At 37.1% G+C, this 22,703-nt stretch overlaps 1 protein-coding gene across 1 annotated transcript; it reads right to left on the bottom strand.

Annotated features, from left to right (window-relative positions):
• Positions 1–16,631: 16,631 nt before the first annotated feature.
• Positions 16,632–17,561, bottom strand: LOC101621258 (olfactory receptor 1A1). Its single transcript, XM_004684776.1, has one exon. It carries the CDS (start codon positions 17,559–17,561, stop codon positions 16,632–16,634), a length of 930 nt encoding a protein of 309 aa, XP_004684833.1.
• Positions 17,562–22,703: the final 5,142 nt, after the last annotated feature.

The following is a 22,703-nucleotide window of genomic DNA, read 5'->3' as shown; positions in this document are numbered from 1 at the left end:
CAGGGCGCTATCAATTGTCACTTAGATTTGGGGTAGTGGTACCCTTTTCCTACCCCTCTGGTCTCCTCACATAGAGAGAATGAGTCTTCTAAAAATCTCCACCTGAGAGCCACGTTCCCCCTGAGGGCCCCTTACTCTAAACTTCTAACATGGTCTGAAGGCCCTTGATCATAATGGCACGTATTGCCAATGTCTCCAATTACTCATGGACCTCCCACCTGCACTCCACACTCTATATGCCAATTATATTCTCAGTTATTAAAAAAATCCAGGTACTTTCTGAGCTCTGGGCTTTTGCCTATCTTATCTTATTTGACTGGAGGGTTCCCTCTCATTCATGAGACTACCCAAACTGCAGATCTCAGCTTTCACATCTAGGAAGCTTTCCCTACTTTACTTCTCACAGTGAATTCAAGTTGATCACCCTCTGAATTCCATGATGCCCTCCCTATCACAGCATGGGTCATCCTGGATTGTGGCCATCTATTTACTTGTTTATGTCCTTCATCCTACTGTGAGCCCCACTGAGTCAGGCACAGCAATGTCTGTCTTGTTCAGTTTTATATGTAGCATTAGCTCTGAGCCGGGGACACCATAGGTACATGGTAAGTAGCTGTTGTGTGAAGAATGAACTCCAAAGAATAGCAAGAGTAGAAAGGGAGGTTGGATAGAAGTAATATCAGGCAGAAGGGATAATTGAACTTTTTTGTTACTAGTTTTATACATAGTTTTGACTTAATAGAGTCCTGGCCAAAGGAATACAGATTCCTTTGAAACATTAAAGTCACAGAGATATAGACCCCAAACAAGGCAAATGCACTGTCCTAATTGAAATTCTGCAAGTGGAATAGTACTGCAGCCGAGGAATAAACCCACAGAGTCAGTTTTCTATACTGACTTATTTCCCTCCAAAGGTAAGCATCTCCTGGAAGTCTGAGCACTGTGGTGTATCCAATGATTGCTACTTGCTAGACAATAGTGCCATCTTGTATTTTATTCTCAGACTGGCTATGGACCACCAAACTGTCTTCATTTAGTATGTTGATACTTCAGTGAACCTTTATATGCTGCTCTCCTCTTCATTAAGAAATCCGTCAAAGGTAAAAGGAACATGCACAGTGTACATCAGATTTTGGTTTGCCAACTAGTAGGTAAGGGAAGAGAAATCCAACAAATGGTGCTGGGACAAGCTGTTTCACACTTTGGGGAAAATTAATTTAGATTCCCACCTCACAGCTTTTACTGAATAATTTCACATGGCTAAAACATTTTATGTACAGGTACATATATAAAGAAATAAGAAGAAATATAGCTCAATATTTGATCTCAGAACAAGGATAGTCTTTTTAATTAAACAAAACAAAAGTTCAGTCCACAAAGAAACCAACAATAAAGGCAAAGAAAGCTGGTTTAATGAAATCAAACTAAAAATTCTTTAAGACCATACATACACAGTCAACTAACAAATAGCAAAAGAACAAGACTATACAATGGAATAAGGAAAGACTCTTCAACAAGTGGTGCTGGGAAAATTGTACTGCTATATCCAAAAGAATGAAATTAGACAACCATCTCACATTATGCGCAAAAATAAACTCTAAAAAGGATAAAAGACTTGGATGTAAGAGCTGAAACCATAAAATATACAGACAAAACAAAAAACAAAACAAAACAAAAAAAAAACCACAAAGCATTCCATGACATAAGCTTCAGAAATACCTCACATCAGTGAGAATGGTCTGCATTAAAAAACAAAACAAAACAAAACAAAACAAAACAAAACAAAGGAAACAGAAACAAGAACTGGCAAGGTTATGGAGAAAAAGGAACCCTCTTATTCTGTTGGTGGGGATGTAAACTGGTCCAGCCACTATGGAGAGCTATGTGGAGCTCTAAACACTAGAAATGGATCTGCCACATGACCCAGTTATTCCACTCCTAGGAATCTACCCAAAGGATATCAAAACACTAATTAGAAAGAAATAAACACTCTTGTGTTTATTGCAGCACTGTTTACAATGCCAAGATATGAATGGCCCCCAAAAGATGAATGGATCAAGAAAGTGTGGTGTGTATACATAATGGAATAATATTTAGTGGTCAAAAAGATAAACTCGTGCTATTTGCAGCAACATGGGTGTAATTGGAAGGGTTGATGCTAAGGGAAATAAGTCAGAAGGAAAAAGATAACTATTGGGTAGTTTCTATCCTGCACTTATTTCCCTCCAAAGGTAAGCGAACCTATTACCTGTGGAATATAGAAGAGCAAACAAAGGGTCACAGACAAACTTTGAGAGCTGACAAAAGCTGTTACGCTTCCATAAGTTGGGGGAGAGAGGACACGGACATGTGAGAAAGAGTGGGAAGAGCACAAGGGAATATGGTGATGGACTATGGGTGCTTTAGTGGTGGGAGAAATACAGTGACCATACCTGAGGGGAGAAATCATATGTTACCCAAAAATTAAAAAAAAAAAGTAAAAATTACTTTTAAAGAAAAGATTACACCAGAAATAAAAAGGCAAGCAAAAAAGTGGGAAACTATTTTCAACATACAATACAGGAAGAATTGATATTTTTTAAAAAGTAACTAGTAATTGCAACTAATAAATAAAGAACACTCCTCCATAGAAAAACGAATTTAAAAAAATCACTAACTCTTAAATCATATTTCGTAAGGGCAGAGCTGGATCTAAGTTTGTTTAATTAATCCAAGACTTGTGCTCTTTTCACCTCCCACATGTTCTCCTCTCACCACCACTTTATCCCCAAGCAGCTAAAAACTCCAGGGTCACCTGATCATGTGTAATTGGTCCAAATGTAATCATAACTGGTGATCTTGCCCTCAGCTCCTTTTAAGTGTGCCCACACTGCACAGAGCCTGCATTTTTTGGACTCTGTAGGTCCTGCATGCACTCCAGGTGTAGTGGTTGGAGTAGCGGAGCTCTGTGTGTATTTGTTTATAACTGCATCGGTTGGCCTCTCTAGGTCCCTTCCTGAGCACAGTCACTTCTGTGTTTCTCTGGCCTCACAGCTGTTACTTTCCCTGCTCCCTAGAGCTCACCATCAGCTCTCCTTTACTTAGGACAGACACTCAGGCAGACCAAAATGGATTTCAAATCTCCACCCTCTTCATTCTTGTCTCATGATTACTCCTGCTCAGACAGAAACCTCAGCCCCTCATAAATATTTTCCTCATTTTTATTTTAGCTACCAGAGTCACAGGCCAGAGACCTTCTTCCCTCCTTTCCCTTTACTACATCCACTCCCAACTTTTTTAGGCCACGTCTTGCCAGTCAAATAGCTAGCGCTTTATCCTGACGCAAAACTCACTCAGTGCACTGTCCTTCCTTTTCACGTGGGCTCAGTAGGCATTTTTCTGGACTTATTAAAAATATAATACCTATAATTCAAAACAGTTTTGTTCTTGTGTTTTATATTAGCAGTGCATTGTTTTAGCAGAGATAAAATCTTAGTGACTGATTATAATTCTGGATTAATTCTGGGTTCCTGAGCACAGAAATCTGTGCTTTAATTCTGGATTAATGTTCACCTTTGAAATGGAAAAAAAAATTAAAGAACTGGTGTTCCTAACTGAGGAAGAAAGAAGCCCCCAGGGAGCAAAAAAGTGAAAGTCATGAAATTTTAAACAGAAGGAATAGATGATAGTGGAGCTGGAGGGATCCGGACATGGTTTATTCCTACTCCCACATTGGCCCTAACTATGCATATTTAATCCCACCTCCCCAAATAATACACTTTTTTGCTGGCTATTATGTTCATTACAACCTCTGAAAGAATAGATATAGATAGGAAACTAAAAATTGTGTTTACCTGTTAGATGTGGGAACTGGAGGAGAGCTTTTTCATGTGTACACTTTAGAATATGTTGAAGTTTGAACTATGTGAATATACTTCTTGAATAAGTAAATTAACCTCTCCTAAAAACCAAAACGATGGGCTTATAAAATGTACAAAATACAAGATAATATAGTGTGACATCATTGTTTCTTTTTGTTAGAGGTCCCATAAGTAGCAAAGAAATTTAGTAGGCACCATGTTTTTTTAATGTGTTAGCATGGTATAGGCACCAGTGAGTATGTTGGTGTGTGTGTGTATGTGTGGGGGATTTTGAGTCCTTATATGACTCCTGCAGAGACTGGAAGTAGAATTAAGGGACCAGCCTCGTGTTACTTAGAGAGAAGTCACAGCCAACTCTAGGCTACTCTTCTTACAGTATAATGTCTCATTATCTGTAAGATTGCAATGATTTGGCTCTGCCCATTTGGCCACTTAAGGCAGCACAGGATCATCGTTACTAGAGAACTGTTGGTGAGAGAAAGCTTTAAACCTACCATTGGGTGGGGTGGGCAGAGGGTAAAGGGGGGAAAAGAAGCAAAATGTTATATCTTACTCTCCAAATCCTTACCTAGCTGTTCTTGCCAGTCACTGAGGGTCTTAGTAACAGACTTCTATATGCTTCACATTCATCTTTTCCACTGTGGTTAGTCAGAGGAAGGTGAGAAGAATTCCTTTTAGAGGCACTGATAAGGAGGCCTCATGCTCTAGATGTACTGAATGATGGCTCTTGCAGTCACTGCATCTGCTCAGATTTCTCCTTTTGTTTCACAGTTTTAGAGAACTTATTATTTTTTCCCATTCTGAGAAAAACAGGCAAGAACTCCAAGTCCTGATCGTGCCAGTATACACCATCTCAGGAAGCCCCATTCACAGAAAACCACAAAGAGCCTGCTAGCAACCATATAAAATTCCTTTTCTACTGTACTTGTTTAGGAATTGGCTGCGAATGTCTGCTCCTTTTAATTATTTATAAAACCCATGAGAAATGCCCACCAGCATCCTTGAAATCAGGATTCTATTATTATTAGCTGTCGATTGGACCAATCTCAAGCTCTACAAAGTCGACGGTCATTATTTCTGTGAGGCACCCCAAACTCAAGAGGATTGACAATTCAGTGCTATGTCCCTGCTGTAGCTGGCCCAAGAGAGGCTAAGGCTTTAGGGACCTGTCCATGACATTCTGTGGTCCCAGCAGGATCTTAGCATTCTGTTCACTTACAAAGCAGCTAAACAAGTTTTGTTTACTTTATTTAGCCTTATGATTCTTTTTTTTTAAAGATTTATTTATTTGTGCATACAGAACTGGGGTACAGGCCAGAGACTCAGGGGTGGCGAGAGGCTTCACCAGAGACAGAGTGGGGAGCAGTATGGGAAGATTGATGAAGTCCACTGCTGAGGGGAGCAGCGGGCGGGTCCGGAGAGGTCTGCCATGCCATGTGGTCACCTCTGGGGCAGGTGGGAATCGAACTCATGTGGAAGTGGCTTCAGCTTCCCAGTGCTCTGCTTTAACCCACTGCTCCACCAGGGAGGGCCCCCTTATGATTCTTTTATTCTGCATGAAGGTGCAGACATAGACTTTCAGGGCCATGAGAAAGTTGAGTGAAGTGAACCACCATTGGCACAGAGAGAACTTTCCTATTTTGTCGTCTTCTTCTTTTTAAAAATATTTTTAGGATTTTATTCCACAGTTTCTTTCTTTCTTTTAATTTATTTTTACATCAGTCTTTGTTTTGTGCCTTTTTCCATCTCGGTTGTAATCCCTGTAGACTTCCCACCACCAATTCACCTGTGTGCCCTCACCATGGTCCCATGTACCTCTAAGATGATAAACCTAGTTCATTGTTAGGCTATGTTGGTGCAGCCTCAGTTGTACTATTTCTACCTCTTTTGGGCTGAGGAAATGAGGGCTAAGAAGCTGGGAAATCCTTATTATGGAAGGTGCTGGGAACCTGAATTCCATCCTTGTAGATATTGCATGAGACATATCTATGGGGTAGGCGAAAGCTGAAAATAACATCCAGAAAATAGAATCTCCTGTAGACATGGTCAGTAATAACTCTCATCTCCATCTTCATCTAACCAGAGACACAGAGGACAAAGAAACAGAGAATATGGGTGACTAGGAAATTTGGGTTATTCTTGGGGTCTCTTCAGGATAGTGGACAATTTCTTATATGTTCCATAACTGCTGACATGATGTACTCTCAAATAGGTAATCTAAATATATTATTTGATAGTAGTGAACAAAATAACAACCACATAAATCCATGCTGAAATATAGTTAGATTTTTCCCCCTATCATTGGCAGAAGGAAAAGAGTGAATTGGTCCTTTAAGAAGATGTATGTGTGACTTGGCTTACAACATGTGGTACTCATTGCACTGAATACATCGATCAATGTAGAATGGCAACTGATACAGCTGAATGTTCTAGAAATAGGGATGCGAACAGTGCAGATGTTGGAGCTAGAAGAATCATCTGTGCTGAGTCCTTCTTTTCTTAAGACCTAGAGAACCAGAGCATAAACAGTCTAAATCAAACACTTGTTTTTTCAGTTTAAGCAGACTAACATCTCCAGTGACCTCCTTTATCGTTCTTTCAGCCTCCTGCCTGGAGAGGCATAACATAGTCAAAAAAGGTTTATAAATTCTGGAGTCAGAGAGCCAGGGAGTGAATTCTAGTGGTGTGAATATGAGCAAGTTTCATAAGTTCTTTAAGCCCCACATTCCTCATCTTAATAACTCCTGAATCACTCACACACAGGACAGGTTCCTTTCTCAAGAGGAAAGGCATTCAAAGTACAGTGAACATGAGATGACTTAGAAATTAGAATTAGATGTAGACCAGATAGAGATTTTTAAACAGCTATTATATCTTTACTACTTGAGGTAAGGGAAAAACATAATTTATGAATGCGATTATAGAAAAATCAGCAGGAAAATTCAAAGTATAAAAAGCATATAAAAAGAAATTCTAGCACCAAAAATAAAATTATTTGAAATAAGAAATACACTGACTGGTCTTAATAGCACAACTGAGCTGGCAGAAGGAGTCAGTAGACTATGACGCCAGAGGGATAAATATTGAACAAAAATTGACTGAGCTTTAGAAACACATGACAAATTTTTAAGATCTACTGTTTGTGCAGAGTCTAAGAAGGAGAAAAATATTTGAAGAAATAATGACCAAAATGTCCAAAATATATAAAAAATATAGATTTATAGATTCAAGATCAGTGAACTAAATTCAGTATAATACAAAGAGAGATACATATAGCTACATCATTCTTATATAAAGAATGCTTGAAAGCAGTCAGAGAAGATGACTGTTTACATATAAGGACACAGTGATTTAAGTTATTTGCTGTTGACTTCTCGTCAGAAGCTATTGTCAAAACACTAGCAAGGTTGTATAACAATATAGTTCAATACCAATAAATTTGAAATAAGAAATTTGAAAAATGATCAATCATTATGTTCTCTGATGACAATGAAGTAAATTTGGAATCAAGGATAAGAAATTATGTAAACCCCCCAAAGATAAGGATTTATTTCTAAATATTGCATGAATCAAGAAGCAGCAGAAACTATGTGACTCCTCACATCTGAATCTGTTGCAACATTGGCTTGGTTAAAAAATGTGGCGACAGTCTAGCTTTATATATAACTAGAAAAGAGGCATATTTTTTAAAATAATTTTTAAAGATTAATTTATTTATTCATACAGAACTGGGGTACAAGCCAGAGATGCGGAGGGTAAGAGGATTCACCAGAGACAGAGTGGGGAGCAGAACAGGCAGATCGACAAAGTACACTGCGGAGGGGAGCAGCGGGCGGGTCAGGAGAGGTCTGCTGCGCCATGTGGTCACCTCCGGCGCAGGCGGGATCGAACTCATGCAGAAGTGGCTTATGCTTCTTAGTGCTGTGCTTTAACCCACTGTGCCACCAGGGAGGGCCCGAAAAGAGGCATATTTTAATTGCCTTTTCAAATAATTGTGGGTATTCTTTTAAATATTACGCTAAAGCTCGAGAGTTAATAATTTCTTAAAGGTTAAATGCACAGGTGGAATCTGACACCAGGCAATAAAAGTTACATTCAATTTTACATTAAAATTTATTGGTATATGTTGAACTTTGCTGCATGCTTTTGTTGCAACTTGCATGCATTGGTCACTTAGAACATTATTTCACTGAGCAGCAGATCTTCCAAATGTTCACATGGCATTATATAATATAAAAAAAAATCACACTTATTAAAATCACCATCAATGTCATCAAAAAAGTGTTCATAAGGAAGCTGTCAAGTTTACAGTGCCAGATATATTTCAAAAACATTTTCTTGAAAGCTTAAATGTTATCCTTGGCAACAAATACTGTCAGTTGTTTTCCTTGAAGTGACAGGCTCACTTCATTCATTTTTAATCAATATCTTTCAAATATCGATGTCTAAATAACTCTAAGTTGTTGTTCCTTTAACTAAAATGGTATCCAGGGACAACATGGCTAGTTTAACTCTTAAACAATCTCACAAGTGTGTTTTCTCTAAACAACTGCTGTATTTTGGGAAGCCACAGAAGTGCTTTATATGAGCTTCATATTAATTACGCATTTTTTAAAGATGTGGGTTTAATAGTTAATGAAATAATTCCTGTTGCTTCATCAGTATTTTTTTAAAGTGACACTGACCTTTAAAAATGATGTATATATTTTTTACTGAAAATGTGCGAGTGTGAATAATACATGACAAAGCGATAGTAAAGAATACAAAGCAGGTCCTCCCTGGTGGCACAATGGGTTAGCCCACAGCACTGCAAGCTAGCTGCAGCTGCTTTAGTGCCTGTTCAATTCCCAGCCCCAGAAGTGACCCACATGGCACAGCAGAGTTCTCCTATCTGGCCTGCTGCTCCCCTCAACAGTGCATTTCCTTTATCTGCCAATTCAGCTCCCCACCTTGTCTCTGGTGAATACTCTCACCACCCTTGTACCTCTGGCCTGTACTCCAGTTCTGTATGCATAAATAAATAAATCTTTAAGAAAAAGAGAAGAAGAGGCATTTCATGGAAAGGTACTAGCATGCCTCCATTGCTTTTGCACTATCAATGCAAATATATAAAACAATGAAAAAAGCAAAAGCAACTATTAATAGATAGTTTTGATCTCACAGGATCCTGGAAAAGGTCTTGGGAACCCTGCTATATAGAGCGTGATTAAAGGCTTATAGGCCAAGCCCCAGCACTACAGTAGTCATGGGTGATTTCCTGGAGAAGATGAGGCCCAAAATGAATTATGGGGACAAATTACTTGGGTGTAGATAAGATGGAGAAAGAGAATGCTAAACAGTGTTTCGGGGGTCGGGGGGCAGCAGCCAAGATGGACAAAGTGCTAGGGCCAGCCAGAGCATTATCGGATCAAGGAATTCACTCAGTACAGAAGGAGCAGAGTGTAGAATGTAACTCTGAAGGCCATGCAGGAGACCTTGATGGATTTTGAGTAGAGAGACAGGATCGGATTTGCATTTTGATAAACTGATGTATGTATGTGTATATATATATATATATATATATGAAGGAAGGAAGGAAGGAATGATGAGTATTGTTGATGGATTTTGAGTAGAGAGACAGGATCGAATTTGCATTTTGGAAAGGTTGTCCTTGATAAACTGATGTATGTGTATATATATGTATATATAGGAAGGAAGGAAGGAAGGAAGGAAGGAATAATGAATATTGTTGTAGGCCCAAGTAAAGACTGCAGCTATGTGGACACAGAGGGATAGATTCAGAAATGATAAGGGTGGTTTACCCATGGAAATGTTATAGGTGAAGGAGAGCTGAAAGTCAAAGGTGATGCTGAAAGGCCTGGTGTAATTTTATCAGTTACCTTGGAAAATAACTATTTCTCCCCTGAATTTATATTTAATTGAACTTCATATAGTATTTCAAGCACATAAAAATAGAGGAAAACATGAAATGATGGTCTCTTTTAACTTGTATTTTATATCACATGTACTATTTTATATTGTATATTTTATATTGTATAATTCATATATTGTAATTTACTTTAGTGGTTACATATTTATTCAAACATATATAAAAAGAGAAAAATAAAACTAGACCATCAAATGATTTCATGGGTATCTTTGTTGAGCTGGCTAAAAAAATGTGAACTGATTTGATGTCAATCTAAATACCCATCATACCTTCCCATTATCACTGACTCATAACCAAACTTATTTTATCTGTTTCCTACTGCATCTCACCCACCTGTTCCTTTGGATAACTTTGAAGCAAATCCCATATGTCATATTACTGCATTGGTAAATTTTTCTCTGTGTGTCTGTGATAGAAGACTTAATATAAAACAGATCTACCAGACCATATCTTAACTAAAAAATTACATTAACTTGTTCATATAATCAAATATCCAGTTATGGTTTACATTTCTCACTTGCCTTACTCACTTAAAAAATTCACTGTTTGAATCATATATAAGTAAGAGTCACAGATTATCCCTTGTTAAAGGAGGAATTGGGAGCTGAACACAGCTCCCTTGGTGCAGAATTACTTTCCTACCCTGTTTGCAGGGTTACAGAAGCCAAAACCCAGAATTGGAGGTAGATGAATATATCACATAAAGAGTACTTCTTGAGCTGTAGTGGACATACAAATCACCCAGGGATTTTGTGGAAATGCAGATTCTGATTCAGTAGGTCTGGAGTGGGATCTGAGATTTGCATTTCTAACAACTTCGTACATGATGAGGTGTTGCTGGGCAATGAAGCTCACACCAAAAAAACAGAGCTTTAGAATACTTTTCCTGCCTGGAGAAGATATTTTTTGACATCCCTGCTTGGTGAACATGTTGCTTTTACACTTATAGTTAAAAACTGCTCTTCCTCCTTATATGGAGCCAAGTTCTATACTATTTTAATTCCTACCAGTTGGTGACTTCCTGGATAAAACCTTACAGTACAGTTTAATACCTAATAGATAACAAACAAATATTAGTTGAAATGGAATTAGTTATAAGCCTGTCCTCTGGAGCTACACTGGATAAATAAAATCCTGTTGATATCAGGCAGATTCTAAATATCAAAAAATCAGAAACATCACATATTTCTGCGGTTGGTACTTTTTTTTTTAATAACAGTTTATTTTTACATCATTTTGTACATTTTTTTTCATCTCAATTGTAATCCCAACGGGTTTCCCTTCACCAAGTCACCCGTGTGTCATCACCATAGTCCCATGCACTTCCCTCCCCACCCCACCCCGTTTTTGATCCCATTCCCTACTCCACCTTGCGGTTGGTACTTTTTAAGAATAAACCATGGAAAAAGAAATGGATATGTATATCTCAAAGGGCCTTTTGTCCTTCCTATGCCCCAGCTCTTACTCATTTATTGTGTCTGTCTGAGGTGGTCACTAAGATCTGGCTCTGATGCTTCTATTTGCACCTGCAGATGATGGAAAATGAAAATGAAGAGCTAGAAGTTGATAAAGGATCCTAGAACTATTCTTTTTTATTCTGAGCTTGAGAGGCAGCTAACTGTAGTGGCTGAGATTGGGATCTGAAGCCACTGGGTTTGAGTAACAGCATCACCATTTACTGTGTGAGCATGGCCAGGTTATTTAACTTTTCTGAAGTTCCTCATGTGTAACACTGAGATAATGATAAAATCAAACTCATAAAGGAAGCTAGTATTTGTAAAGTGCTAGGCATACAGTTCAGTGTTAAATATGTCTTTGTGTGGAAAAAGTTGGGATCCTTCAGGAATAGGAGCCTATTTTTATAGCCCCTGGGATAGGGAAGATGAGATTGGATAGGGAAGCGGCGTGTGGAGTTCTTTCCAGGCTTGATGGGACCATTTGTTGTATAGCCCCACTGCTCCTCATTAATTCTAGACAATGAGGAACTGTCCTCGGAGGACAGCAGGTTCTCTGTCAGAAATAGAGGAAGCGTGCTTTTAGAAAAAGAAGGCTTTCTCTGCTTTGATGTTTGCCCAAACCCATAGCCCAATACCACACCATTGAAAAACAGTCCCAGACTCCCTGGAAAAGCAAAAGCATGAATGGACTGTGGCAGCTGTGATTTATGCTATCATCATATGCTGCTATGGAATTCCTGGATATTTCCTTTATGTGCACTGAATAAATTTGGATTGACTGATGGAAGATGGTGAAGATGGAAACAGTAAAACCTCATTTCTCCTGCCTGTGGCAGCATTTGGTAACATCTGTATGTGCCCGTGTTTCCTTATCTCTGCCCCATAGCTCATGCTGTGTTGAGAGTGGAGTGTTCTAGCTTGCTGAAGTCCTAGCCATATCACCTGCCCATGCACTCCTGATGGCTTGCTTTGGTATCCCTCAGTATTTTTTTTAAATGTGTTATCTTTTTTATAAGTATGTTTTTTAAAAGACTTATTTGTGCATACAGACCTGGGGTATAAGCCAGAGGTGCAGGGGTGGCGAGAGGATTCACCAGAGATAGAGAGGGGAGCAGAACAGGCAGATCTACTAAGTACACTGCTGAGGAAGCAGTGGGCGGGCCATGAGAGATCCGCTATGCCATGTGGGTCATCTCCGGGGCCAGGGATCAAACCTGCACTGAAGTGGCTGCTGCTGGCTTGCAGTGCTGTGTTCCAACCCGTTGTGCCACCAGGGAGGGCCTCCCTCAGTATTTTGTGTCTTTTCTGTGGGTTAGTTATGGAATCAGAGGGAGAGTATTAACAATAGCAAACAGGGCTCAAATCCTAGACCTGTATCTTACTAATGGAAGGCATTGAATAAGGCATTTCACCCTTCGAAAATAGGACACTCTTGTCTGTGAAGGAGGACTATTTCCATGTATGCCACAGGAGTACTTTGAAAATTAAGGGGCAATACACATGTAGATACCCACACACACGTGTGTATTTGATTGATCATGAAATATCTACTTTCTTTAAACCCATGGAATGTTTAGAATTTCCTTTACAGCACCACTTTTTTCTGGTGTTGGCTATTTGGTTGTTTTTTTTTTTTTAAACAATAATGAATACCTGTTTAAAATTACTGTGGTAACACACTGACAATGCATCCTGTTATGTGCCTTGGCTGATACAAAAAGGAGACAGATGTGTAGCTTGACATCAATTCCAGAGTGTACAAGTTACAATCTACTTCTTCCACTAGGATCCTAATTCTGCACCATGGCTCTCTTTCACAACATTTAGTCATTCTGCAAGGATCTCAGATGCTTTGATGGTTTCATTTATCCTAGCTTTACTTATAAACTCCATTCTGATTCCCTGTTAATTTTACTGCAAATTTTCATGTCTTCATCATGCCATTTAATTAAATGCCTTCATATGAATGTCCCATAGGAATTCTTGAAAAAATAAAACTAATTTTTAATTACTCCTTTGTTTACTGTTTTCATCAAAGGCATACTTTTCCTTTTAGTGGCTCCTTCTCAAAACTATGAGAACATCTAACTTAATAATTTGACCACACTCTATTGTTTCTATTTCCCTTTATATCTTCATGGCATCTTCTTTAGACAGATCTAAAAGTTGTCTAATTGAATCCCTGGCTTCACTACCCCTTCTTTGTCCCTTTCTTTGTTCTGTTCAGTATTAATTTCTTAATTCAAGGCAAATCCCATCATTAGTTCATGCAAAAAAAAAATGTTACCTATCAGTCGATCAGTTGATCTATCTTTCCTCGTCATCTAGCTAAATAATCTTGTAAACATCCCTACACCCACATTGGAAGGTGAAAATGAAGACTTTAGTAATACTTCCGTCTAACTGCATAATCGAACTGCTTAGTGCCTCTAGTTGCTTGTTCCTGACTCTCCTGTCATGACTCTCCATCCTCTCATGTAGAGTTCTATGCTCATTTTGTCATGCTTTTTAATGCATTTTTGTTGCAAATATATCCATTCCCTTAAAGTTTAATTTTTGGTTGCTACAACTGATTATTAGCGATTATATAAGGATATCAGTAAGAATCTTTTGGTATTTACATTTTTAGAAATTACTATTACATTGCTAAGATTCAACTAAATTATAGCATGTCTTTTTGTGTCATTTAGGGAAGAAAAGCATTTCCCTACTTGTTGGAGTGACACCCAGTCACCAAGAACATTGTGTTATTTGCTCTACAATGGTGGCATAGAGGACCTGTCTACAGATATGTCTGGTGTATGTTTTGTATTTGCATGCTCAATAGTAGGTTAATAGTCACTGGGAAAAAAAAAAAAGACAGTAGAACTGAAGACTCAGCCCCCTCAGGAATGAAAGTTTGGGTCACCCCACGGAGCAAGGGCTGAATGAGCTCTATTTCATAGCTCCCTTACAAGACTAGGGTATCAGATATGTCATCCTACTTCTGAGATCTTAGGTTCTGGTACTACCACTCTCCTCTTTTGTTTTCTTAATCTTAAGAGAAGTAGCTTCATCCAGCAGTTAGTAATCTCTAGGATGCCTGGGCATCTGTGTTTTTTCTCCTTTAGTCTCTTGCACGACACACCTATATTTCTAACTACCTGTATTTAGACTTGTTTTAAAAAAATACCAGATGTGGGTCTGAAAGGACCCTTGCTGACCTGATGAGTCCTTACATTATAGCCAGATAAGTCTTTTATAGACTTGGTTAATTATAGTATTAAATTACTGCATGATACCTTCTTTGACAGCATTCAAGAGAGATGGCTAAAACACTGACATAAAAATGCAATGACTTTCATTTTTATTTAAAGTGATAAACATACAAACATTCTTATGATAATTATGGGAAAGGAAATATGGTAGGAGAAGTCAACTTCCTTTGTCTAAACTTATACAAAGGAATAATGTTAGGTTGAGGAGGCAGTTAATTGGTATAGCAATAGAATTCTCCTAAGTGTGCACTTCTTCAGTTCTCTTTCCTGTCCCTTTGCCCCTTCATAATTCACTGTGGAAAATATTTGAAATGTTTAGGGCATTTGGCCTTAAGTTTACCTACAATAGGAAAATTAATGTTGTATTCATTATTTAAGCATAATATTGCAGGGGCCCTATCTGGTGATGTAGTGGGTTAAGAGCACAGTGTGATTTGGATCGCCAGATGGGGGAGCTGACCCACATGGACCTGCAGACCTCTTCTGACCCGCCCTCTGCTCCCCTCAGCAGTGTTTTTCAGTGTTTCTGCCTGTTCTGCTCCCCACTCTGTCTCTGGTGAATCCTCTCACCCCCTGCACCTCTGGCCTGTTCCTCAGTTCTTATATGCATAAATAAATACATTTTAAAAAAACTTATAAAAAACATAATATTACGAGATTCATATATTCATTTCAATAGATTTATTGAGTGATTACTATCTAAATGCTGATGATAGAGCAATGAACGAAACAGATCCCAAACCTGAATATTCTTGTGGAGATAGACAGCTAATAAATGTGTACAACATTTTTATTAACCAACCTTAAAAATCATCTAATTAAAGTACCTTCATTTATGCCATGGTTTGGTCATTCATTCCCACAGACTCATATGCATTTGTAATCAAATTCTTTTTGGTTAAACAGAAGATAATTGTGATAGTTCTCATCTCTGGTGTTTGAGAGACACAGAAAGTGTTAGAAGAATAATAATGTCATTTCCCATCCGCAAAAAAGTTCTTGGCAATGTGAACTATCTATAGAAGAGAGTAATTTTACATTTTTACAAGTAGTTAAAAATAGTAGATAGTAAAATAACTTATTCCATTCACCTTTTGAAAACATTATCATGAGTGGAAACATGATATTTAAGGATAGTCATTTATATATTAATAGTATGAAAAAATCATAGTTTTCTCATGAACAGAATCAAACTGTAAATGGTGGTATTCCTTATTGGATATTTAATGACCTTTGGGCATCTAGAATTAATGTCTCATCTTCCCTGGACCATGCTGGAGAAACATTGTTATATTTTCAATACTGTTCTTCTCCCTTTACTTATTATTTGGCACTCAGACGTTTTGTCACCATAGTTTTATTTCACATTTAAACTAATTAGACCACTGATTTATTATATTAATTAAATTGCAATATTTGACTTTAAATGCAATAACTAAAAATGAGTGTTGGTAAGATTTTAGAGAGGGTCTTATGTTTTTTAGAAACAGTTTATTTTAATTAACAATATAGTAAAAACAAAATATCTACCCAGGGCATTTACTTTAAAGAATTAATGGAGGGTAAATAATTAGACTAGAGTCTGATTATGTCTGATCATTGTGATATTACACTGAAAGACTGATATCATTTGTTTATCCCACTTTCCACCAAAAATTATTGGATATACTTTATAGACTGTAAAAAGTAGTATTGTGTTAAGACAGTACCTAGCTTCAGAGGATTGCAAGCATAGAATTGAAATTATAGCTCAATAAAATTAACATTTGAATTGTTTATTAATTATGAACTATTGTGATCCTCACATCTTATGACAGTGTCGGGGAGAGATATTATTATTCCTAACATGTAGATGTAGAAGTTGAACTTCACCCTTCTCAACTTTATTTTGAATTGTAACTAAGTTGGAACATGGACTTAATATTCCTGAGCTGTCATTCTGCCAAAGGATAATAATGGGTACAAAGTGATAATTTCTACCAGTTGTATCAAGTTACTGCAAGATTTTTGTTGAGGAATTTCTAGCTAAAAACATCAAAAACAGCATCTTGGAGAGGGTTTACATTGGAGATGAATTTCCAAGTGCATCCTAATTGATAATTGCAGTCTCCATAAAAGTTGACATTTGTTATGAGGAGATTCTCTTGCTGAACAGCTTCCCCAGGGCAGCCTTCATGTCTCGATTTCTCAGACTATAGATGAAAGGATTTAACATTGGGGTCACTGCCATGTACATCACAGTTATCACTGCATCCTTTAGGCTATAACTTGTCAGAGGCCGGAAATACATGCCCATAACTGTCCCATAATACAGAGAAACAACTGTGAGATGGGAGCCACAGGTGGAGAAAGCTTTGAGCACACCTTTAGTTGATGGAACCTTCAAGACGGTGGAAAAGACCCGAACATAGGAAATGGTGATGCATATTAATGGCACAGAGAAAACGCCAACCCCTAGGTACATCATCTTCACATTAAATTGAATATCAGAACAGGACAACTTGAGGAGAGGGGTAATGTCACAGTAGAAATTGGCTACTTCCCGGTTTTGACAGAAAGACAGCCTTGCTGTGAGCAGAGTATGGGGAAGAGCATTGGAATTGGCAATCACCCAGGAACCAACAACAAGCAGGACACAAGATCTTGGGCTCATAATTGTTGTGTAATGAAGTGGGCGGCTGATAGCCACAGCACGATCATATGCCATAGCTGCCAAGATATAACTGTCTGTGTTACCCAAGGAAATCATGAAATACATCTGTGTTAGGCATCCACCAAAAGAGATGGCTTTGTTGCCCAAGATATGATTGATCAACATCTTAGGGATAGTTACAGAAGAGAAGAAGATGTCGACAAAGGAGAGATTGGCAAGAAAAAAATACATGGGATTGTGAAGGCGAGTGTCAGAGTGAATAGCCAAGATGATGAGCAGGTTCCCAATCAAGGTGATGGGGTAAATGAACAGGAAGAGAATGAAGAAGACTTCTTCCTGTTCCTGCTGACCTGTAACTCCTAGGAGGATGAAGCCCAGGCTAGTGGACTGGTTTTCTTCTCTCATGGCTCCTTTATTGAGAAAGGGAAGAGGAATCCAAAATAATTAGTGAATTTATTTTGTGTGATGATGTTCTTTGTCCACCAGTTTTGAATCAAGTGATCTCTAAAACTTATCTTATTAAATCTTGAGATATCCTTGTTGAACAGTGCAGCTAAGTGACAATTGTTCAAGTCTAAGAAGTCAGCTGGTAATCAGAGGTGCCCATTTTCACATATTCCAACATTATCACATATCTTGGATTGAGTCAATTAAAAATACTTAATATTTTTATATTGTATATGTTAGGTGCTTTACTAGGCCCAAGAAAAAATCACTAATGTGTAAAATCCAATATTCAGCATATATGAAATAGTATTTACTCTCAGGAACCTTATAATTTAATGTAGAAGCCAGAATTATATGTTAGTTCTACTACACATAATAAGAAAAAGGCAACTTTTAGTTGGCTATAAAAATAATTCCTTGCAAATACATTAATACAAAGACTAGCCAGAAAATTAGGGATTGTTCCAACGACTGAACTCATATTAATCCAAGAGCCCAGAAGCAATAGGTGTCTACACTGACACTGGAAGATTGTAAATCACAGGGACCATTTGGTTTAGATACAAACAAATATAAGTTTACTGAGTTTCCTCCCCAAGTCTTCCCTCTCCAAAGAAGACTTTTACCACACGTTGGATAGGTTTTATCTCTTTGGAAAGCTCTCTAATATAGGTAATCACAAAGTTTTTTTTCCTCCAGTCTTCTCTTTCATTTATCATTATTATTATTATTATTATTATTATTATTATTATTATTATTATTTTGGTGACTCATTCAACTATAGTTACTTGAGATTCTGCTTAGAAAACTCTGTTTTGGGCCTGCCTTGGTATTGCAAGGGGTTAAGTCCCAGCACTATAAAGCTGTCCACAGCCACCGCAGCACTAGTTGAATCCCTGGCCATGGAAGTGACCCACATGGCATGGCAGACCTCTCCTGTCTCACCCGCTGCTCTATTCGGCAGTGTATTACATGTATGCATACATAAATAAATATTTAAGAAAAAAAAAAGAAAACTCTTGGTTTATATATAAAAGTTTGACTTCTGATTTCTCATATTTATATATTCAGCCAACCTGCCAACATGTCTGTTTACTCTATACACATACAAGTTTTTCTTGAAGAGTAGAACCGTATCTTGTTTATTTTTTCATTCCCCAGAGGAGTCACTGTGGAATAATATTTATCATACAAATCAGTAAGTTTGTATTTAATATTTTTTTAATTAAGTCAAGGTTTATCTCTTGATTCCCCCATATGGGATCCACACAGGCATATTCACCCTGGTTATCTTCCATTTCTACAGCTGATTGTATTGATTCTTCATTTAAAATCATTGTTACCTAATTTACCTTTTTTGCTCTGTTCTGTTGTTTCAGAACAGTAGCTTAGATCACTGTTACCGTCTAACTGAAATGTAGAACTAACTACTTGGCCCTAGGTTCCCTCCTCTTTATTCCACTTATACTGAGGCATACTAATGATGGCAGCGACTACTAGCTGCTCGTCCAAATCCCACTATCCTTGTGGTGCATGTGAACAGAATACGTTCCCCATGCTCGCTTGCACTGAGATATGATTACATGACTTAGTGTTAGCCATTCCATCTCTGTGTTTTATTTTCGGGTGCTTTCACACTCTTTTCTTCTTTTGTCAAGCAATAGGTCTTAATGGGATGGTGGTAGAATCATGTGGTAGAATGAGCCTGTGTCACTCTTTTTCTACATCTAGCAGGGCCAACCACCATTAAACTAGGACTGTTACGGAGAAGAGAAAGTTTTGTTTTCTTTAAAACATTATTCATTTTGTCATATTTTTAGTACAGTCCTGAATAAATTAAATAATTCACTAAGTTTTCTAAAGAGACTACCTAATGATTATATTAATCTATAATCAATTTTTAGTGTCTCCAATTATATATGGTGAATTATATGGTAGGATAGGGGATGCATTTTTCATTATGCTTCTTCCAAATGTGATGTGCATTTTTGTCTCTGTACCTAGGAATTGGTTTTTCTGTCTTGAAATACCTTTTCCTATCACACAAAATCACAATATCTCAGGGGTGAGGGGGCTAGATAAAACTAAAGGGCTGAGACTATGGTTAGTTTACATGAGATGGAAGTATAATATTTTAGAGGTGGGGTTCTTTGCAGCAAGGAGGACTAAGTTAATATCAACAGTTCTCATTCCAATTATAACACAAAATTCTAGATCAAGTTAACAATAAATAAAAAATGAACATAAGTAAACCTCAGAGAAGAAGTGGGAAAACCTTGGTGTAAATAATAGACAGAAATCTCAGTGTAAGAGTTATAAGCTATAGTTGATGTTGTTTTGGCCCCTGGGGCGGCTCTCTGATAACAAATAAAACCCTAAAGGCTGGGGTCTTTTTGTTCTGGAAATGTGTAACAAATCTTCATGAAAAAAACTAATTTGAGTTTTTCTGAATAAAAAATGTGTTGCCCTATTTGTAAAGTAGACACTAACTTTTTTTGTCACCTTAGAATTGTAAAGGATAAAACAAAAGGATAGAATTCATGAAAAATGTGATTGTCTACAAAGTAAAACCCAAGGGAGTCTTTTAGCTCAATCACGAATTCCCAAGGGAATCTCTAAGGATATCAGCAAGTTTGTTTGATATAAACCACTATTGAAAACAGTCAGCATTGTTCTTGGATTTAAATAAATTAGAAAATATAATTTAAAAAAACTCACTTAAAATAGTAGAAGAAATTACCAATAATATTAAGAGAAATAATCCTAACAAAGTAGGCCCAAATGGTTTAAAAATATCAAAACTTACTGAAGGACAGAGAAGGAATATCTAAAAAAAAAATGAAAATATAAACAAGCTTAATGGAAAGATCAATGTGTTAACAGTGTCAGTTCTCCTTGAATTAATCTATGGATTTGACTCAATAAAAAAAAATCACAGGTCTCTTAAACATAGAATCTTGCATGTAGAAAAGTAGGAGCTATCAAAGAGCTAGATAATGGAAGGACAGCAAACAGGAGGAAGGGATTACATCCCTTTATGTACCAAAATGATTTATTACAGTAATTAAAACAGTGGAGTAGCACTGGGACAGGGAATGACATAGAATAGAATAGAATACAGAATCTAGCCACAAATCAAACAGTTACAGAAGTTGGTATATAACATAGGTTGGTTTAGAAATTGGCAGGGAAAGGATGAACTGACTGTTTATTAAAGAATGTAACAGTGGGATGCCTCAAATGAATAATGACACAAAAAATAATTCCTAAAAGACTGTGAAAATAAAAACTTCAAAAAATCTAGAGGTAGTATACCTTCAAGTTACACATAGTATGTCAATTACAACTTAATGAAGCTGGAAAAGAGGTAGAGGAAAATATGTTATGATAGCAGAGAAGAAATTGGCTTCTCAAACCAGGATTTTAAAAAAGCAAAATATAAGAAAAATGCATTAAACCTTGGCTACTTTAAATTTAAAACATTTGTATGAAAAAGGCAATAAAAAGGAAGGGAAAAGACAAGTCATGGAGTCAGGTGTAAAGAGGTGCCGGCTATATACATGATCCAAAAAGGATCAGAATTCAGAATATATGAGAGTCCTACAAATTGATAATAAAAGGACTATAATTACATTAGGAAATAATGAACAAAATTCTATAATAGGCAAGTCATAGAATAACTGGTATGGCCAGCAAAGAAAGGATGTTCAAGTTAAATCAAAATTTTATTTAATATTCTTATCTTGGAGCATATAAAATTATAAAAGTCTCACAATTTAAATGTTGGAAGACGTGGTAGAGTTTAGTATTATTTGAAGAACAATTAGCCTGTCTCTAGGAAAATTGAATTCATACCACCTTTAATCAGCAATTCTATTTCTGTGTTAGGAGTTAGAGAAACTCTAGTGTATGTGCTATGAAGACATTGACAAGGATGTATATTATCATACAGAAAACTTAGAAATGGCCTGTTCATGGAGGAGTAATATATAAATCTTGTCATTTACTTATTAATGAATTCAACACAACAGTAAAAGTGAATGAATTGACACAGACAAATATAAAACATAATGTGATAGAAGAAAGTAAATTACTGGAAGATACATACACAATATATGTACTTTAATACATAAAAGAATATATATGTATGCAGTAAAACTATAAATACTGAATGCCAAGTCTAGAAATTTGGTTATGTCTGGTCTGAAAGGGAAAAATAAGATTTTGAATGGGAAGAAAGGAAATTTCAAGTACCTATGATACTTCTTTCTTTAAAAAAGGAAAGGGCAGAAGTTTCTAAGTCTAGAAGATGATTTTTATTATTTTATTCTCTTTGTCATTATTATATTTTAACAGCATCATAGGACCAGCCCTGCCACTTGATCTCTCACCAGTATGCTACCTGTGGTCCTGCACTCTTTAAAATTTCAATCCTAAAACAGTCTTCTAAATCTTCACTTCTTTCATCTTGTCACAGGACAATGGAGAAATCACATAAAAGTGAGAGATCTGTCTAGAAGAGAAGTTTTGTTTATTTTGTCAAGAACATTGAGTGAACATAAGGCTGTAGCACTTTATTCATGACATAGTAAAAATTAATACAGGTGTTGTACTGCTCGTTTTGAGACAGTTATGTAACCATTTGTCTAATACAGACATAGGCATTTGAGCATATAGAATGACTGATGAATAAGGCAGCATTTTAAATGATAATCTGTTGCATGGCCAACCACAAGGGGATGAGTCAAAGAATGTAAGAAAAACAAAGACTAAGAGGTTAATATAATCAGTGTCGGAACTAAAGACAATGGGAACCAGACAAGAGAAATTTTCAAGTACAGAAACTTCAGGATTTGCAATGTAAGAGGTGTAGGAGAGAGGTGGCTTTTATTGAAGCCTTGGAGAGAGAAGTAAAAGAACCACATGGACCCAGGATGCATGAATGCTAGAGGCAGAGAAGAACCTTGGTTTCATTGGAATTATGCCAGAGTGCCAAGCAATGTTAAGCCACTAAAATTTATTTTCCTGGATAGTGTTTGTACTTGGAGATATCTGTTATACATGAGTGATGCAGAGGGGGACAGAAGAGGTCCAGTGCTT

The sequence above is a fragment of the Condylura cristata genome, unplaced genomic scaffold (genome assembly GCF_000260355.1).
Source record: "Condylura cristata isolate star-nosed mole 26May11 unplaced genomic scaffold, ConCri1.0 scaffold00017, whole genome shotgun sequence".
NCBI lineage: Eukaryota > Metazoa > Chordata > Mammalia > Eulipotyphla > Talpidae > Condylura > Condylura cristata.
The sequence above is the reverse complement of the archived record's forward strand: the minus strand, read 5'-3'. Positions and strand labels throughout refer to the sequence as shown.

Bases quoted from the DNA above. Each gene is read 5' to 3' on its own strand.
- LOC101621258 (XM_004684776.1), bottom strand. From the start codon at position 17,561: ATGAGAGAAGAAAACCAGTCCACTAGCCTGGGCTTCATCCTCCTAGGA.